Source organism: Macaca nemestrina, chromosome 8 (assembly GCF_043159975.1).
Source record: "Macaca nemestrina isolate mMacNem1 chromosome 8, mMacNem.hap1, whole genome shotgun sequence".
Lineage (NCBI taxonomy): Eukaryota > Metazoa > Chordata > Mammalia > Primates > Cercopithecidae > Macaca > Macaca nemestrina.
Genome location: NC_092132.1, coordinates 71,555,504 through 71,575,989, shown reverse-complemented (window position 1 = coordinate 71,575,989; position 20,486 = coordinate 71,555,504). Strand labels below are relative to the sequence as shown.

Below are 20,486 nucleotides of genomic sequence, written 5' to 3'. Positions count from 1 at the left end.
AAGAAAGAGCACTTTAAAAATTAAATACTTACTGTGTAATTGAATTTTGAACACTTTTTTCATTTAAGGTCATCCCAGGAGGTGGGTCATTTTGCAAAGCCAACAGTTCTTTCTGTAGTCGTTTCTAGAAAAGAACATCAATAATAATTTGTCCTTTTTTTTGAGACTAGGTCTGTGTCACCCAGGTTGGAGTACGGTGGTGTGATCACAGCTCACCACATCCTCAAACTCCTGGGCTCAAGGAATCCTCCCACCTCAGCCTCCCAAGTAGCCTGAGACTACAGGCACACACCACAATGCCCAGCTAATTTTTTTTGGTAGAGATGGGGGTCTCACTTCGCTGCTCGGGCTGATACTGAACACCTGGCCTCAAGCAATTCTCCCAACCTCAGCTTCCCAAAGTGCTGAGATTACAGGTGTGAGCTACCACACTCGGCCTGTACTTTTAAAAAAAAACCATAACATCCTTCTAGTTATCCTTGATAATATCCTTCTACAATCTGAAATCATTACATTTCCTCCAAATGTTCATACCTTTCTCTTTACTAGCCCCTTATATATTCTATATACATATTGCTCAAAAGTTGAATAGCCTGTCCTATAATTCACAATCTACTGTCAAACTATTCCAACACTAGAGCTTCCAGGCTGCTGAACGTGTGGAGTTTCCTGGAGGGTGGCAGACCTGGAAAGGACATGGAAGCTCCACATCCCTTCCCTGACGCATCTCTTCATCTGTATGCATTATAATATTCTTTCCTATAAACCAGTAAATACATCCATGACAGTAATAGCAGTTCTGGCAGCAGCCACCAGCGCCTCAAGAGCACAGCCAAACGGGTGGCTTTCCTGGATAATCCAGTGGAAGACCTAGAAGGCATGACAAAATTTAGGAAATTTTTTTTTTTTGTTTTGTTTTGTTTTGAGACGGAATCTAGCTCTGTCACCCAGGCTGGAGTGCAGTGGCCAGATCTCAGCTCACTGCAAGCTCCGCCTCCCGGGTTTACGCCATTCTCCTGGCTCAGCCTCCCGAGTAGCTGGGACTACAGGCGCCTGCCACCTCGCCCGGCTAGTTTTTTGTATTTTTTAGTAGAGACAGGGTTTCACCGTGTTAACCAGGATGGTCTTGATCTGCTGACCTTGTGATCCGCCCGTCTCGGCCTCCCAAAGTGCTAGGATTACAGGCTTGAGCCACCGCGCCCGGCCGTAAAATTTAGGAAATTTTTTAAAAAGAAATTCAATGAAGAAAATATTTTGTTTTGGCTAGCATGTAAAGATTTCTTTTTTTAATGCAAGATAAGCAGATGCAGGAAAAGGCAAAGGAGGTCTACATGACCTTTCTTTCCAGTAAGGCCTCGTCACAAGTCAAAAAGAGGCAGTCTTCGCTCAACAAAAAGATTCTGGAAGAATCACATCCTCTGATGTTCCAGGAACTCCAGGACTGGATCTTCAATCTCACCAAGTACAACAGCTACAGTAGCTGCTTAAAGTTTGACTAGGTTTGTTGTTGTTTATTTTTTAAGAGACAGGGACTCATTCTATCACTCGGGCAGGCATGCAGTGGCACAATCCTAGCTTACTGCAGCCTGGAACTTCTGGGCTCCAGCCATCCTTTTGTCTGAGTCTCCTGAGTAGCTAGGACTACAGGTGTGCAACACCACGCTTGGCTAATTTAAATTTTTTTTTTTTTTTTTTCGTAGAGACAGGGTCTCACTATGTTGCACAGGCTGGTCTTAAACTCCTGGCCTCAAGTGCTCCTTCCACCCTGACCTCTCAAAAGATTACAGGTGTGAGCCACTGTACAGTCCTGATTTGCTTTTAAAATACAAGCAAACTGCAAAAGAGGAGAAAGTTCAGCCTGATGCTCAAACTACAGCTAGAAAAGCTTCTAGAATTTTTAACATGAGTTCCCAAAGACTGGCAGATTTATGAAGGAAAGAAAGTAGGCTGCATGTAGTGGCTCATGAATATAATCTCAGCACTTTGGGAGGGAGAGGCGGGAAAACTGCTTGAGCCCAGCAGTTTGAGATCAGCCTGGGTAACATAGTGAGACACTCTCTCTACAAAAAAATAAAAAATAAAAAATTAGCCAGGTGTAGGGGCATGCACCAGCTACTTCAGAGGATAAGGTAGGAGGATCTTTTGAGTCCAGGAGGCCAAGGCTACAGTAAACTATAGTTGTACCACTGCACTACAGCCTAAGTTACAGTGAGATTCTGTCTCAAAAATAAAACAAAAATTAGAATAAAAAATCACAATCAAAAGAAGCAAAGAAACTTTCAGAGTTTATAATTGCCTTGTTATGTACAAAAACTGAAAGGTACAAAACTCTTCAATGGAATATGTGTATTTTATTAACTGCTTGACCAGTAAGTTTTGCATAATGGCTAATCTTACATTAAAAAAAAAAAAAAAAAAAAAGCTTTGAAGTTTTGGTTCACAAAACAAATCGATTTCTTCCACACTGGAAAAAATATTTCAACACTGATGCTGTAAAGTAGTTACGAAGAATAGGCAGTTACCTATGTAACATCAAGACGTCATAGCTTCTATATTGAGGTTATAGGTCGAGTAGCCATTATCTGAACTGCTTGTGACCAGAACTGTTTCGGATTTACTGGCTGAGCATCCCAAATCTAAAAAGCCAGAATCTGAAATGCTCCAATGAACATTACCTTTGAGTGTCACATTGCTACTCAAAATGCTTCAGATTTCGGAGCATTTCACATTTCAGATTGGGGATGCTCAACTTGGGTAAGGTCTTAATAGCTTGAGTTATAAGTGCTTAAAAGTTTTAGCAGTGCTTCCTTTGCTACTTTCTAATTATAAAAGCCATAGTTCGGCTGGGCGCGGTGGTTCACGACTATAATCCCAGCACTTTGGGAGGCCAAGGTGGGCAGATCGCAAGGTCAAGAGTTCGAGACCAGCCTGGCTGACATGGTGAAACCCTGTCTCTACTAAAAATACTAAAAAAATTGGCCGGGCATGGTGGCGCATGCCTGTAGTCCCAGCTACTCAGGAGGTGGAGGCAGAAGAATTGCTTGAACCCGGGAGGTAGAGGTTGCAGTGAGCTGAGATTGCACCACTGTACTCCAGCCTGGGTGACACAGTGAGACTGCGTGTCAAAAAAAAAAAAAAAAAAAAGCCATAGTTCTCCATAATCCTTAAAGAATGTCATTTCACAGACAAGCTTTCCAGAGAAACTCTAAAAGTAACTCTTTATGCAAAAAGCCTTTCAAAAATTTTATGCTTTGTGACAAGAATGAAATCAGAAGAAAAAAGAAAAGAAAATATTAGTAAAATTTTTAAAAGATTTTATAAAATTTTTGAAGTAATTTTAATACATAATCTACTATTCGTTTTCTTAAATAGGATCACCTGCACATAGTTTAATATTTCAAGGTTATTGTTAACATCATTTATAGTAGAACATCAAAATACAACGTATTATGATCTGAGATATGTTAAGGTTTTCTTCCTACATACTAGGTATCCTAAAATGGCTATGTATTTTGCATACTTATTTGTACAGCTTTGATTGTATACCTCTTCCCTTGTTATCAGTGGACATGCTTTTCCAGGGTACAAAAGGCAAAAACAAAAAAAAACAAAACACAGTAGTCCCTAATTTATGAATTTTAAAACCAAATATTATAATTGCATGCAAGATTATAAATTTTAAAACCAAATAATGTTATTAAAATTGCATGCAAGATTATAAAGATTCTTAATATGACTTTTTTTTTTTTCTTCAGAGACAGGGTCTCATTATGTTGCCCAGGCTGGAGTACACAGGTGCAATCCCACTACTGATTGGCATGGGAGATTTGACCTGCTCTGTTTCTGACCTGGATCGTTCACCCGTCCTCCTGAGACACACCTGGTGGTCCCTTGCTCCCGGGAGGTCACCATATTGATGCCGAACTCCACGCGGACACCCAAACAGCATAGCGCACTACAGTCCAGAACTCCTGCCGCAGCTTTCCAAGTAGCTGGGACAACAGGCACCACCCACTGCACCCAGCATAAGTCTTTTCTCAAAGTGAAGAAGACGAGTATGGATATCTGTTCATTTCTTAAGAGTTCTCTGCTTAAAAATTGGTTTTTTTCTGGACAGTGAAATATTACTATCAGTAAGTAATGTTTCTAGGTCTTCAATTTATGACACTTAAAGTTAGCTTAGCCATCCAACACCACTACAGATAGAAAACTGTGTTGTGAATCACTGTAATGGACTTCAAATTTGCTTAATTTGTTTTGAATAAAGACAAATTTAAGCAACTTTCTATGTTAAAACAAGGTTTTAATTATTTTCTACTGATATTCACAAATGAGGGTTCTGTGATCACATACACTTTTTAAAAAACTGGGTCAAACAAAGAAGAACTGGCTTCTTCAACAAAACTTTTCATATACTAACTTGTACAGTGATTGTCCAAAGGGAAGATGACATAAAGAGGTTCCCCAAAATAGCTGGGCACAGTGATGCATGCCTGTAGTCCCAGCTACTCAAGGGGCTGAGGCAGGAGAATCGTTTGAGTCTAGTAGTTGGAGTCCAGCCTGGACAACACAGCAAGAACTTGTCTCTAATAAAACTAAACAAGGCCAGGCACGGTGGCTCAAGCCTGTAATTCCAGCACTTTGGGAGGTCAATGAGCACGTAATGCCTGAGGTCAGGAGTTCAAGTCCAGTCTGGGCAACATGGCAAAATCCCGTCTCTACCACAAATACAAAAATTAGCCAGGAGTGGTAGCATGCGCCTGTAATCCCAGCTACTCGGGAGGCTAAGGCACAAGAATAGCTTGAACCCGGGAGGCGGAGGTTGCAGTAAGCCTAGATCACATGAATGCATGCAGCCTGGGCTACAGGGCAAGACTCCATCCCAATAAAATAAAATAAACAAAAAACTCCCAACAACAAAAAAGAGGTTTCCAAAGATAATAGAACCCTTTGAGTGTAGATCATCTCAAGCCTTGTTTCAAGGACCGTATTTTGGGAAACACTGCTGTGGAAATCTTCCAGATCTTGAGAACTTTACTAAGTCAAGAATAATAACCCTTCTTAGTAGAAGAAGCAAGAACATAAAGGAGAATCAATCTGCTTAACTACCAAGCAAAACACAAGAAAACAAAAGCAAACTAAAAAAGCACTTTATTGGTATAATTATCCCTGGTCTTCTGAACATAATGGTAAAGGGTGCCCAGATACAGAATCTTGGGTCCAAATACCCTCTAGAGGTTTCCCATTGGCAACTTGGTGTTCACTTCAAGTAATGAAGTGGTGGCCCACAATCAGTCTGATTAGTTGCAGAAAGCAGTCAATCAGAGGCTGAAGTGATGTTACAAAGGTCACAGTCCTATGCAAACATCTGATTGACCTTTGATGTGAAGCAACCTTCACAGTGATTCTTGGAGAGGTGATAGTGCAACACAGGGAAAAGTGGGTATGGTAATCTCTTGAGCATCCTTTTGATGTTACATAAATTTTCTCCTCAACCCCTGTAGTAAGTCCACTGTACTACATGATATATTAAAATTTGAAGAAAAATAAAGCAAATTAAGGGGATAGGTGAGGCATACAGGTCTCACATTTTGTAAAGTTTTATCTCAACTTGACACTTTGAGAAACTATCCTAAAGGGTGGAAACATTCAGGCAAGGAAAAAATACAAAGTGAAGAAAAATCATTAAAAATGTGGGAATATATGATAATGGTTGCTAATACAACTGTATATAAAATGACCAAGAACATTTTCTCCAATTTCATCTAACAACCAACTAAAGATGGAAGGTTAAAAACAGGAGAGCACGATGGAAAAAATAGGAATACCATACACGTTAATATTAATAGCATTGCACTAATAAGTAGATATTATTTTTCCCTAACAACATTAAACAATTCTAACAGTGGCCATTTCTCCTTTCAGAGGGAAATGTGAGGCAACAAATTAGTTTTACTTTTTTTTTTTTTAAACAGAACTAAACTCATGCAGAGCAAGGAAGCATTTTCCCTCCTACTGAATTCTGATGACAATTCTAACAGTTACTTAATGAAACTGTTTTCCCTTTCAGGAAAGAGAATGCAATGGAGGTATTCATTCAAAAGTCTGACGGAAATGCAAAAAGTGTCAGGACTTAATGATTTCTGCTAGTAAGAGCCCGCAGCCCACAAAAGGAGACAAATGTGCCAATAATTTCTCCATGCTTTCAGAGTACAGTAGTGTCCAAAAGAAGAGTGGTGAGCGGAGAAAAACCAGGACTGTGGTATGCAGAAAGCCAAGGAAGAATATGTTTCAAGGACTAACCAGACTTTCTTTTCCAGCACAATGGCAGAGAATATACCCTGGATAATTACAGAGAAAACAAAGACAAAGTGAACGCAGGAGCTCTGAAATGTAAGGATTAGGACTGGATTTTGCCATGGAGATTTCAAACAAACCCAATAGCAAAACCAAAGTGAAGATGCTAACAGAGGAGTTACCTGAAACTATGATCCCTCAATGTAAAGGTCAACAAGAAAAAGGGCAAGAGACAACAATGATATTTGCCTACTTTAAACTTAGCAATGGGTGAAGGAAGAAAAAAATTCTCCCCTGAAATTTCATAACCTCAACCCACATGGATTCATAGCCTGAATTCCTGCTACCTGAGAACATTAAGCAAGAATTTAATCAAAAGTAGTCCAGGAAGTGGTGGCCTCAAAGTAACTGGCAGAAACAAATACAAACATAAATCCTGGAGAAATCCAAATTCTATCCTTTGAGGCAACAATTTCACTACTCAGAATCGCAGAAAGATACATATAAAATAGTTTTGCTGTAAAACATCTAGAAATATATATCAATAGGTAAATTACACAAATTATGGCATAGCAAACTAAGACTATGCAACAGTTAAGAATGACATGGACCTGAGTACTAAAAAAAAATAAAGAACTCCAAAACATACTGAAATAAAGAAAAAGCAAGCCTCAAAAATACATGTATTTTATCTTAAAATAAAAGAGGTGTAATTACACAAATATATAAATGCATACAAAACACCAAAAAAAAAGCACACTCAATTATTTTACAGTTGGAAAAGGCAGTGGAGAAAGAGGACATACTGTATGTACTACATACCTTTCTTTATATTATTTGGCTCTTTTACAAAAATGTAGAAGTATATTTTCTGTATAATTAAAAAATAAACTCAATGGATGACGAAAACACATTCACACAAAAACATATACACAAACATTCATAGCAGCATTATTCATAATGCCAAAAAACAACCCAAATGCCCACTAACTGAAGAATGGATGAAAAAAATGTTACAACCATGCAATGGAATATTATTTCGCCTTCAAAAAGAATGAAGTGCTGACGCATTTTACAACACAAATGAACCTCAAAAACATTATGTTTTTGAATGAAGCCAGTCACAAAAGACCACATGTTGTATGATTCCACTGATATGAAATGTCCATAATAGGCAAATCTATAGAGATGGAAGGTAAGCTGGTGGTTGCCAGGGGCTGGGAAAGGAGAACGGGGTGATGGAGAGTGACTACTTATGGACACAAAGGTTGCTTTTTGGGCATGATAAAGATTTCTAAAGTTAAATTATGGGTATGGTTGCACAACAGAGTAAATTAAAATTATTGAGTGTAGAAATGGGACTATTTTATGGCATGTAAATTACATCTAAATAAAAGTTTTTTGACCCAGCACAATGGCTTGCGCCTGTAATCCAAACACTTTGGGAGGCCAAGGCAGGAAGATCAGTTGCAACCAGGTGTATAATACCAACCTGGGCAACACCGCAAGACCACATCTCTATAAAAAAATTAAAAATTAGCCAGGCATGGTGGTAGTATACGCCTGTCGTCCTAGCTACTCAGGAAACTGAGGCAGGAAGATTTCTTGAGCCCAGGAGTTTAGGTTATAGTGAGCTATGATCTAGCCACTGCACTCCAGCCTGGGTGACAGAAAGAGAGACCCTGTCTCTTTAAAAGAAAAAAGGAAAACCTCAATGGGTAAAGAAACTAACCACAGGTGAAGAAAGAATTTCTGCTGAGGAAGATGGTATGAAGAAATTATCCAGGATATAACTCAGAGAAATAGATAATGAAAACATGAAAGAAAGGTACAGAGACCAAAAAAAAAAAAAAAATTAGAGAACAGAAAGCAACATTTTCTATAAATGCTTCTTAAATAATAATGCATAGTGGTGCGTGCCTGTAGTCCCAGCTATTCTGGAGGCTGAGGCAGGCGAATCGCTTGAACCTGGGAGGCGGAGGTTGCAGTGAGTCAAGATCACGCAACTGCACTCCAGTCTGGCATCAGAGCAAGACTCCATCTCAAAAAATATAATAACAACAACAATAATAATAATGCCTGAGAATCTCCCAGAATTGTTAAAGACATCAGCCTTCAGGTCAATGAAGCCCAATTAAATCTAAGCAGCATAAACAGAAGACATCCAAACTTAAACATCACTGTCAAAGCATAAAACACCAATTAAAAAGAGCTAATTCTAATGCCATAGACAAAAGATAGATTACCTACAAAGTTACAGAAACAAGAAGGCTACCACTTTAAGAACAATGATGTCAGCACTAGAAATCAGTAAAAACATATTTTATGTAAGTAAAACTAACCGCCAATTTCAACTCCTATACCAAACAAAACTAAGTTTAAAAAAAAAATGGATGAAATAAAGATATGTGCAGACAAAACAGTTTACTACCAACAGTAACCAACAAAAGAATAAACCCTGAATTCCTTCTGGAAAATGATCCCAAGGGACAGATCTGAGATGAAAGAATGGTGAGCAGACACTTAAAAAAGTATGTACATCTAAACACTGAACAAAACAATACAGGCCCACAGTTCCTTATGAAACAACTCTTGGCTGGGCACAGTGGCTCACACCTATAATCCCAGCACTATGTGAGGCTGAGATGGGTGGATCACCTGAGGTCAGGAGTTCGAGACCAGCATGACTAACATGGTGAAACCTCATCTCTACTAAAAACACAAAATTAGCCAGGTGTGGTGGCGCATGCCTGTAGCCCCAGCTACTCAGGAGGCTGAGGCAGGAGAATCGTTTGAATCCGGGAAGCAGAGGTTGCAGTGAGCCAATATTGCGCCACTGCACTCCAGCCTGGGCAACAAGAGCGAAACTCCATCTCAAAAAAAAAGAAAAAGAAAAAGAAAAAACTCTTGGGGCAGATGTGTTTCAAAATTAAAAATGTTTTAGATTTAAAAAAAAAGTTTATAAAGCAGCACACCACCAAACACATTAGTACTCAGCACTAAAATATGTGAATACTTACAATATACAGGAGTTTGAAAATAGCCTGGGCAACATAGGGAGACCATGTTTCTACAAATAATAAAAAAATTAGCCAGGTATGGTGGTGTGTGCCTATGGTCTCAATTACTCAGGAGACAGGAGACTAAGGTGGGAGGAACACCTGAGCCTAGGAATTGGAGGCTGCCGTGAGCCGTGATCTCACCACTGCACACCAACAGGGGTGACAGAGTGAGATCCTGTCTCAAAAGAAAAACAAAAAAGAAATCAGGATGTGATTACCTTTAGGAGAGAGAGGAAGTAGTGCTTAGGAATGGACATAAGGGAGGCTTTCAAGGTGGAGCTACCATTCTATTTTTTTATGTATGGTGATTACAAAGGTGTATTCACTTTGTGAATATATGAACTTTACATGTAGATTTGTGCACACCCCTGTTTGTTGTATTTCAGTAAAAACATTTATCAAACTGATCTAAAATTGACTGTGGTGATAGTTGCACAACTCCACAAATATATTAAAGGTCATTTTAAATGGATGAGTATGTTATGTGAATTATTTCTCAATAAAGCTGTCCACAAAAGCAAAAAAAAAGTGTATTAAACAACAAAGAAAAAGCAAATATGGAAAATATTAATTGTTGAATCTACACAAAAGCTACAGTGGTGTCACACTTTCTACTTTTCTGTATGCTTGAGATTTTTCATAACAAAAAGTTTTCAATAAAAAATAACAGTAAAATAAATGCAAAAAAACAGCTAAAGTAACATCTAAAAAAAATTGTAGGCCAGGAGCGGTGGCTCACACATGTAATCCCAGCACTTTGGGAGGCCAAGGCAGGTGGATCACCTGAGGTTAGGAGTTCGAGACCAGTCTGGCCAACTTGGTGAAACCCTGACTCTACTAAAAATACAAAAATCAGCTGGGCGTGGCGGCGGGTGCCTGTAATCTCAACTACTTGGGAGGCTGAGACAGGAGAATTGCTTGAACCTGGAAGGCGGAGATTGTAGTGAGCCGAGATCGCGCCATTGCACTCCAGCTAGGGCAACAAGAGCAAAACTCCATCGTCTCAAAAAAAAAAAAAAAAAAGGCCGGGCGCGGTGGCTCAAGCCTGTAATCCCAGCACTTTGGGAGGCCGAGACGGGTGGATCACGAGGTCAGGAGATCGAGACCAACCTGGTGAACATGGTGAAACCCCGTCTCTACTAAAAAATACAAAAAACTAGCCGGGCGAGGTGGCGGCGCCTGTAGTCCCAGCTACTCGGGAGGCTGAGGCAGGAGAATGGCGTGAACCCGGGAGGCGGAGCTTGCAGTGAGCTGAGATCCGGCCACTGCAACTCCAGCCCGGGAGACAGAGCGAGACTCCGTCTCAAAAAAAAAAAAAAAAAAAAAAAAAAAAAAAATTGTGCGTAACTTCCAAACTAGTAGAGGTAGGAAAAAATAGAATGAGAAAACAGAAAAAGAAATCAATTCAAAATAAGGAAAGACACATAGGAAGAAATGACAAATGAAAAGCACTTAAAAGGAAGGAAATAAATCCTATTATATCAGTTACTTATTAAAAATTGGACTAAGTTCTTTAGTAAACAGTAAAGAATATTAGATTGGTTAAAAAGTATAGCTATTTGAGATTTTTTAAAAGATATTACTAAAATGTTAAGAGCACAGAAAGGTTCAGAGTCAAAGGATAGAAAAAAGATACTAGGAGAAGTTTTAAGAAACAAAGCTGGCATCGTTATATTAGTATCAAGTGAAATAAATGTTAACGTCAAAAATAATAAAAGATAGAGAATAACTATATAATGATATAGTCACCATGAACATAAAACCTGTATACACTTAATAACAAACTCAAAATAGATAAGCAAAGGAAAATCTACAAGTCTATCTTCACAGAAGATTTTATTATTAACACCTCAGTAACAGCTCAAGCAGACCAAAAAGCAAACAAAAGGATAACCAAATTGAAAAACAGACAAAAGGTAAGAATAGGCATTTAATAGAAGAGCCACAAATGGCCCCAAAACATATACAATTATACTCAATTATTCTTATTAGCTAAGGAAATAGAAAATAGAAACATAAGAAATATCTTTCACCAAAATAAGTCAAGTGTTGGGGAGGATGTGGTATCCCTGGAACTCAGGTACTACCAGTAAGAGCATAAACTGATGTAATTACTTTGGAACAGTACGGCATTATCTAGTAAAATGGGAACAGACATGCCATAACCTAGCACTTGCACTTGTAGGTCAATACCCTAAAAGAAAACCATGAAAATGTGTTACAACATTTAAAGCAGGACTGTTCATAACACGTCAGGAGTAAAACTGATCAAGTGTGATAGTTTATACCATGAAATACTACTTACTTAGCCTTACAAACGTACTGCTACAAAGATGGATTAATCTTGAAATGATAAAAGTCACAAAGAATTACTAACAGTATGAGTCCATTTATCTAAACTTTAAAAACAGACAAAATATATTGTTTAAAGTAAATCTATAAGGAAAAATAAAGGATCACAAACATAAAATCCAAGACTGCAATTTACTGTGGGAAGTAGTGAGGTACAATCAGCGGGACATTTAAAAAAAAAAAAAAAAAAAAAAAGCAGGCCACAGAAGAGGCTTCAAAGATAATGGCAACTTTTATTCCTTAAGCAATGTATTTTATAAAAATCCTTTTTTTTTTTTTTTTTTTTTTTTGAGACTCGCTGTGTCGCCCAGGCTGGAGTGCAGTGGCCAGACCTCGGCTCACTGCAAGCTCCGCCTCCCGGGTTTACGCCATTCTCCTGCCTCAGCCTCCCGAGTAGCTGGGACTACAGGCGCCCGCCACCACGCCCGGCTAGTTTGTTTTTGTTTTTTTTTTTTTTTTTTTTTTTTTTAGTAGAGACGGGGTTTCACAGTGTTAGCCAGGATGGTCTCGATCTCCTGACCTCGTGATCCGCCCGTCTCGGCCTCCCAAAGTGCTAGGATTACAGGCTTGAGCCACCGCGCCCGGCCATAAATATTCTTTAAAATATTCACCTATGATTTTCATTTTTATATTTTTACTTAACTTTTTTTGAGATAGCGTCTCACTCTGTTGCCTAGGCTGGAGTACAGTGGCGCAATCTCGGCTTAATGCAACCTCTGCTTCCTGGGCTCAGGTAATCTTCCCACCTCAGCCTCCCAAGTAGCTGGAAACATAGGCACCTACCACCAAACCCTGCTAATTTTTGTAGAGACAGGGTTGCGCCACGTTGCGCAGGCTGGTCTTGAACTCCTGGGCTCAAGCGATCCTTCCACCTCAGCCTCCCAAACTGCTGAGATTATAGGTGTGAGACACCATGCCCAGCCTCACCTATGATTTTTAAATTCTTCTGTATGCATGTTTCATTATCTTTTTTTTGGACACTCTTACATATGTGAAGAGAAAGAAAGCAACAGGGTGGTAGCAGAACTGAGGCAGAGGCAGGTGTTTGTTAGGAGAAACTTCTGCATATGTAAATATTGAAGAGAAGGATAAAGGTGAGAGAAAGGTGGTGATAAATCACATGTAAAATATCTGAGAAAGAAGAGATCAGCTAGATGCTGAGTACAGAATTAGAGCCTTTACAAGGGATTGTGTTTTCAACGGGTGTTACATCTATACAGGAAAAAAATACATTTTAAAAATTAAAATCACCCCTTAATCTCACCATCCAGTGATCTCCTTGGGACAGTGATTTTTCTTTCCACGTATCTGTATTTTCTAATATTCAACAATAAACGTGTAAAATATTTTTTTTAAATAAAAATATGATCATGCTGACAACAGTGTGGCAGATGTACTGGAGAAGTTAAGACTGAAGACAGGTTGAAAACTACTAGAAAAAAATTAGAGTTGAGACATTACTAATGAACAACTAGAGGAATCAAAGGACTTCATTAGGATGCAGAATGAACTAGATTTGGTGATAACTGGATGTGGAAAGTAAGAAAGAGAAGAAATGAGGCTGACCCCAGAGTATTAGTCTGGATCGATGACAGTGTTCTAACTATAAAAGAAATACAGGAAGAAGCCAGGCATGGTGACTTCTTGGCCTATAATCCCAAGTACTTGAGAGGCTGAGGCAGGAGTTCAAGACCAGCCTGGGTGACACAGTAAGACCTGGTCTTTTTTTTTTTTTTAAAAAAAAAAGAAAAGGTGGAGGAAGGGGAAGATAAAAAGGAAGGGGGAAGGAAAAAGGAGAGATGAGGAGAAACAAGAAGGGAGAGGGAGAGGAGAGGAAAGAGGAGCAATACAGGTTGCTGCTCTGTTTATGAAGGGTTGGAGGCAGCTGAGATTAAGATTAGTTTTGGACCTGACCAGTTCAAGGTTTCTGTGAACATTCAGATTGACAGAACAAAACAACAGAACCAGTCAGAACTGAACAATGACTATTCCCTTTAAATAGAGCTGCTCTCTTTAGGGTGGGTATGCTCTCTACCATGAATCCAATGTATGTACATGTACCTTAAACCTGCTTGGCTCCAAGGGGAAGAGTTTACAATCCCAGAATCAAATTTTAATTTCTCAAGCTAGTTCAGAAGTTATGTGTCTAGTATTCAGGAAATGAACACTCCAGATGAAATATTTGTTTTCTGAAAACCTTGACTCAGAATGAAGTAAAATACAGTTCTGTATCTTTCTCTCATTGATCCCTGCATTTCATGCCATAGATGAAAAGCAGTAATTAGCACTAAGCCTGACAGAGTTGTTTTTTTTTTTTTTTTTGAGACGGAGTCTCGCTCTGTCACCCAGGCTGGAGTGCAGTGGCCGGATCTCAGCTCACTGCAAGCTCCGCCTCCCGGGTTCACGCCATTCTCCTGCCTCAGCCTCCCGAGTAGCTGGGACTACAGGCGCCTGCCACCTCGCCCGGCTAAGTTTTTGTATTTTTAGTAGAGACGGGGTTTCACTGTGTTACCCAGGATGGTCTCGATCTCCTGACCTCGTGATCCGCCCGTCTCGGCCTCCCAAAGTGCTGGGATTACAGGCTTGAGCCACCGCGCCCGGCCGCCTGACAGAGTTAATGGTTTCATTTAAGCCAACTGTTTTTATTTTACTTTGGAAGAATAAATTTTTTTTTCTTGTAAAAATGCAATTCAAATTTTTTTACCTTCCAGGTTTCGGCAGGCTAAGCTACCTTCAAAGATTCTGATATGTATATATACAAATTAAGAGTTACATAAATGTCATAAAGCATGTTATGTGGTAAAAAATCTATAGCCAGGGTCTAGCACAAAGTATTAAATATGCTGAATAAAATGACCGATAATGCCACCTTCAAAAGGTGGGAAGTTTGGTTTCACCAACAAATTGAACTACAAATCTCACAAAAGAACTATGTAAACTACGTGTTAGTATACTAGGGTATGTCATGTCATGTATTTCTTCAAAATGTAAGCAAAATGCAAACTTTAAGACTGTAAGTTAGGTGCTGTACGGGATATTCTATGGTCTGAACATTTACATCCCTCCAAAATTCATATGCTGAAATCTAATTCCCAAGGTACTGGAATTAAGAGGTGGAGCCTTTGAGGGAAGGTGACTAGGTCATGAGGGTGGAAAACTGGTGAATGGGATTAGTGCCTATAAGAAGGGAGAGAGTTAATTTGCCTTGCTGCCACCTGAGGACACAGTCAGAAGGTGTCATTCTGGACTACTGAATCTGCTAGCACCCTGGATCTTGGACTTCCCAGCCTCCAGAACTGTGAGGACTAAATTTCTGTTGTTTATAATTACTCAGTCTAAGGCATTGAGGTATAGCAGCCTGACAAGAAAGATAAAATAGTTGGTTAGACTGATTATTTATTTGGCAAAGTCTTAGTTGCCCGGGATGGAACATAGTGGCACAATCATAGCTCCCTACAATGCTCCCGCCTCAGCCTCTCGAGTAGCTGGGCTACAGGTGTGTGCCGCCATGCCCAGCTAGTTTATTTTTTATAGAGACAGGATCTATACTGCCCAGGTTTGGAATTTAACTCCTGGCCTTAAGCGATCCTCCTGCCTCAGCCTCAAAATGCACTGGGATTAGAGGTGTGAACCATTGCACCTGGCCCATCAAGATATATTTAACTGGAAACTTAATCTCTGATTTGTAGGAGTGTATAATACATGCAACTTTGGATAAGTAACGATGTGTACCTTAGTATCTTCATAATTAAATACCTCAGATTGTTATTGAAAGAATACAATGAAATGGGCTGGAAGATACAACTATTTTCAAGCTTAAAGTTCCAAATAAACATATTAAAGTAGTGTTAATATTCATAGATGACAATAAGGAAAAAAATTAATTGGGAAATAAAAAGCAATAAAAGATGATACTAAAACAGTTTACCGTAACCAACTTTCTTATAAAGTAAATAAAGTCGGCATGGTGGGTCGTGCCTATAATCCCAGCATTTTGGGAGGCCAAGGTGAGAAGATCGCTTGAGTCTAGGAGTTCAAGGCCATCTATGGCAACACAGTAAGACCCCCATCTCTACAAAAAATAAAAAATTAGCTGGGCATGGTGGTGCACGCTTGTAGTCCCAGCTACTCAGGAGGCTGAGGACTCCGGGAGGATCACTTCTGCCTGAAAGGTCAAAGCTGTAGCGAGCCCTGACTGTGCCACTGCACTCCAGCATGGGTGACAGCATGAGACCCTGTCTCAAAAAAGAAAGAAAAATATTGATTCTATGACTTAGTAACACCATTCTTAAAAATTTATACTAAAGAATACCATAAAATTAGGGAAGGCAATACAAATGCCTAGGAGTAAAAAAAAAAAAAAAAAAAAAAAAAAGAAGAAAAGGAAACAACAGGTACATAGCTAAGTAGATCATGGCATATTGTTAGAATAAATATTGATGCTCAACTCTCTACACCAAAAGGTAGAGCTTTTCAGTTCTATGAATTAAAAAGATATCTAGGTTAGATCTTTCCTTCTAATAGATTTAGTCTCAAAAGAATAAACATCTGGCGATTTGTAATATAACGAGCATTACTGTTAGAACATTCTTCTAATAAATGTATTTTTTAGAAAAGATGTACTGCATTGTCATTGTCATTTTTATTGCTGAGGTCAATATTTTCCAGTGAACATAAAATCTAGTTTTCTAATAAACTCATCTCAGATGGATACAATTGGTACCACAGATTCTCTGAGAATAGTTTTCTTCTGTCAAGTAGAGTTCTCTGAAAAGTATGAATTACAAATACAGTTAACCGCTGAATAATTTGGGAGTTGGGGAACCAAGCCCCAGTCGAAAATCCACATGTAACTTCTGACTCCCCCAAAACTCAGCTACTAATAAACCTGTTGACCAGAAGTCTTACGTTATTTATCAGTTACATAAAGTCAATTAACATGTTGTGTATATTATATACTGTGTTCTTACAATAAAGTAAGCTAGAGAAAATAAAATGTTAAGAAAATCATTAAGGAAGAGAAAATACATTTACAGCACTATGCTGTATTTATCAATCCCATAAATTTATGTCATCTGTTTATAAGAGGAATAATCTATCTGAAATGGTAGGCAACCACAACTGTAAATCTACAGTACATATCAAGCAGTTCAACTGTTTATGGTAATGTCATGACTTTTCTCTGCTTCTTTGGGGTACTTCCAGCATCACTAGTGGCATTTTGTATGGATTCCATGGTGTTTGATTCAAAGTTTGCGGTACTGCACTAAAACACAATGAAAAATACACTAGAATAGTGACAGATCACTTTTTACTGCAATAGGCAATTTAAAGGTGAGACAAACTGCTCATGCAGAGGGTCATACACCATGTTAAGCAGATATTCCCAACACTTGAGCTCACAGCAATAGCAACAGAAGGTGATTATGAAATTTTATGCAGTTATGAATTTGATACTTCATCTTCATATTTACTTTTTTTTTTTTTGAGACAAGGTCTCACTGTCACCCATGCTGGAGTGCAGTGGCGCGATCTTGGCTCACTGCAACCTCCACCTCCCGGGTTCAAGCAATTGTCCTGCCTCAGCCTCCCAAGTAGCTGGGCTTACAGACACATGCCACCACACCCAGCTAAATTTTTTTTGTATTTTTTGGTAGAGACGGAGTTTCACTGTGTTGACCAGGCTGGTCTCAAACTTCTGACCTCAAGTAATCCACCCACCTTGGCCTCCCAAAATGCTAGGATTACAGGCGTAAGCCGATGCACCCAGCCCTGTTCACATTTCTTGACTGTAAACAGTGCTGTATAATATGGTCTGTAAGTGTGTAGGTATGAAAGTTGTGTTACTTTCTGGACTTATTTTGTTAATAAAAAATCATTTAATTATTAATTAAATCATTACTTATTAAATAAATCATTACTTATTAAATGATTTCTAAAGTTCCTTTTAAAAATCCCAGAACCTAGGTTATTCTACTCATTTTCACAAGTTAAAGCTATATTAGGAGCCTTTATACATATTGTTCAGCCTAATTCAATCATGTATCTGTAATTACTTTTCTATAGTTTTATATCTAGTTTATATTCACATTATGTTTTTAGTACTTTTCTATATTATCTTCGTCTAATGCTAGTGTTATTTCCATATATCCGTATCCCTAAACAACTATAATGGTTTAAAATGTTCCAAAAAACTAATAAAATAAATTTGGCTTCAGTACAAACTGTTTCAGTCAACCAAATAAACAAATTACCATTTTGATAACAAATAGGTTAAAACTCATGTCATCATTACCTTGCATCTTGTCCTATTACCATTTTCAATTTAACATTGTACGAAATGCTATTCGGTATAAACAATTCCCTCCTCCCCACTTTCTACTTTTAACCACTTAAACATAGACAAATTATATACACTTATGCATTTTTTTTTTTTTTTTTGAGATGGAGCCTTGCTCTGTCGCCCAGGCTGGAACGCAGTAGTGTGATCTTGGCTCACTGCAATCTCCACCTCACAGGTTCAAGCAATTCTCTTGCCTCAGCCTCCCCAGTAGCTGGGATTACAGGCGTGCACCACCAGGCCTGGCTAATTTTTGTATTTTTAGTAGAGACAGGGTCTCGTTGGTCTGGTCTTGAACTCCTGACCTCAAGTGATCTGTCCGCCCTGGCCTCCCAAAATGCTGAGATTACAGGCATGAGCCACTGCACCTAGCCACACTTAAGCATTTCTAAGCGCTATTTACACAGAAGATTTCCATCAGCAGGAATAATTTTTTTTTTTTTTGAGACAGGGTCTTGCTCTATCGCCCAGACTGGAGTGCAGTGGTGTGATCTTGGCTCACTGCAGTCTCCACCTCCCGGGTTCAATTCATTCTTGTGCCTCAGCCTCCCAAGTAGCTGGGACTATTGGCACATGCCACCACGCCTGGTTCATTTTTATATTTTTAGTAGAAAGGGGGTTTTGCCATGTTGGCCAGACTGGTCTCAAACTCCTGGCCTCAAGTGATCCGCCCACCTTGGCTTCCCAAAGTGCTGGGATAATAGACGTGAGCCACCATGCCCAGCCTAAAATCTTAAAATGAACTACTAACTTTATGGTTCCAGGATAGTTACTTTGTCAAGTCCAAATATACACATAACACAAGACAGTTTGGGCAACTTTTTAATTCAAGGAAGAGAGTGATTTGTTTTCTTCTTTAGTATGCTCAAGTACACTATACTGTGATTTTAGGGATTTTATCAATTCTTTCTCCTGACATACTAGGTGGAAACTTCTATAATGCTGGTCAGAGTCATTAACAAGTAGGAAAAAAAAAATCACATTTAATTCTTATAGGAAGATTTTCTAAGCTGAAAAATACAGCAAAAATGTTTAAACCCTGGCACTTAAGGTAGATAACAAAGTATCTCATATACAGAGAACTGACCAAAATACCAACTTTTTTCACTAGAATAGTTTCAGTGTATGTGTTCCAAAATATAATAATGTATTACAAAAGACTGCAAGTATGTAAGACCAGTATTTTGATAAAGAGGAAGTTCAATCTTCTAAGCCTTCTTAAAAACAACTTTTGGGCTGGGCACAGTGGCTCACGCCTGTAATCCCAGCACTTTAGGAGGCCGAGACGGGCAGATCACAAGGTCAGGAGTTTCGAGACCAGGCTGGCCAACATGGTGAGAACCATCTCTACTAAAAAATCCAAAAGTTAGGCAAGGCATGGTGGCTCACAAACCTGTAATCCCAGCACTTTGGGAGGCCGAGGTGGGTGGATCACCTGAGGTCAGGAGTTTGAGACCAGTCTGGCCAACATGGTGAGACCCAGTCTCTACTAAAAACACAAAAATTAGCCGGGTGTGGTGGTACGCGCCTGTAGTCCCAGCTACTCGGGAGGCTGAGGCAGGAGAATTGCTTGAACCCCGGAGGTGGAGGCTGCAGTGAGCCAAGACTGCGCCACTGCACTACCGCCTGGGTGATAGAGCAAGACTTCATCTCAATGAAAAAAAAAAAAAAAAAAAGAACGTAAAATGTATTTATAACAAGTTTCATTCTAAGAAGGAATTAAGAAATATGAAAAGTACAAATACTGATTTATAAAATCAATTTTGGCATCCTATGTTGCCAATTCAAGAAATTATCAGTTAAACTTTCAATCATTTTCAATTATGAAAACTACAGTAGCTGAATTTTTAAAAATTCAGTATATTAACTGTTGCCAGTTCATGAAGATTTAAAATAATTTTAAAATGTGACACATTTTTAAAAGAAAACTCTGACTTCAGTCATAAGCAGATACAAAAAAAAAAAAGTCAATGTTAGAAAAGGTGCTGAAAAAAAGCAGCAGCTAGTACTTTTTAACACTATTTTTACTTTTTAGGATCATAGGTAATCCTTTCCAAGCCATCACCATTAACTGTCTTAACTTTCTGTTACTTGTATCATTTTCATCACAAACTTGCAAGGCTTGCAAGGACTGAACCAATCTTCCCTATCATTGGAGGGTTTGTGTTTGTGTGTGTGTGTGGTGGTTTTTTTGTTTTCTTTTTGGTGAGAGTCTTCTAAACTGAGCAATTTCCTCAAGTACAGCTGACCCTCAACAACACAGGTTTGAACTGCACAGGTCCACTTATACATGGATTTTCTTCTGCCTTTGTCACTCCTGAGACAGCAAGACCAAACCCTCCTCTTCCTCTTCTCAGCCTATAACAAGGATAAAGATTTTTGTGACTAGCTGGGAATGGTGGCCCACGCCTGTAATCCCAGCACTGTGGGAGGCT

The 20,486-nt window shown here is 39.0% G+C and overlaps 1 protein-coding gene and 1 pseudogene across 2 annotated transcripts in view; both read right to left on the bottom strand.

Annotated features, from left to right (window-relative positions):
• The window catches only part of LOC105483577 (ubiquitin conjugating enzyme E2 W), a 74,352-nt gene that overhangs the window by 34,705 nt on the left and 19,161 nt on the right, over nucleotides 1-20,486 (bottom strand). For both annotated transcript variants that reach the window (XM_071068093.1, XM_071068094.1), the window contains one exon: nucleotides 33-124. In XM_071068093.1, the coding sequence (XP_070924194.1) occupies nucleotides 33-124 (92 nt within the window). The remainder of the gene's footprint in view (nucleotides 1-32; nucleotides 125-20,486) is intronic.
• Nucleotides 34-20,486, bottom strand: part of LOC105483579 (uncharacterized) — an 80,752-nt pseudogene continuing 60,299 nt past the window's right edge.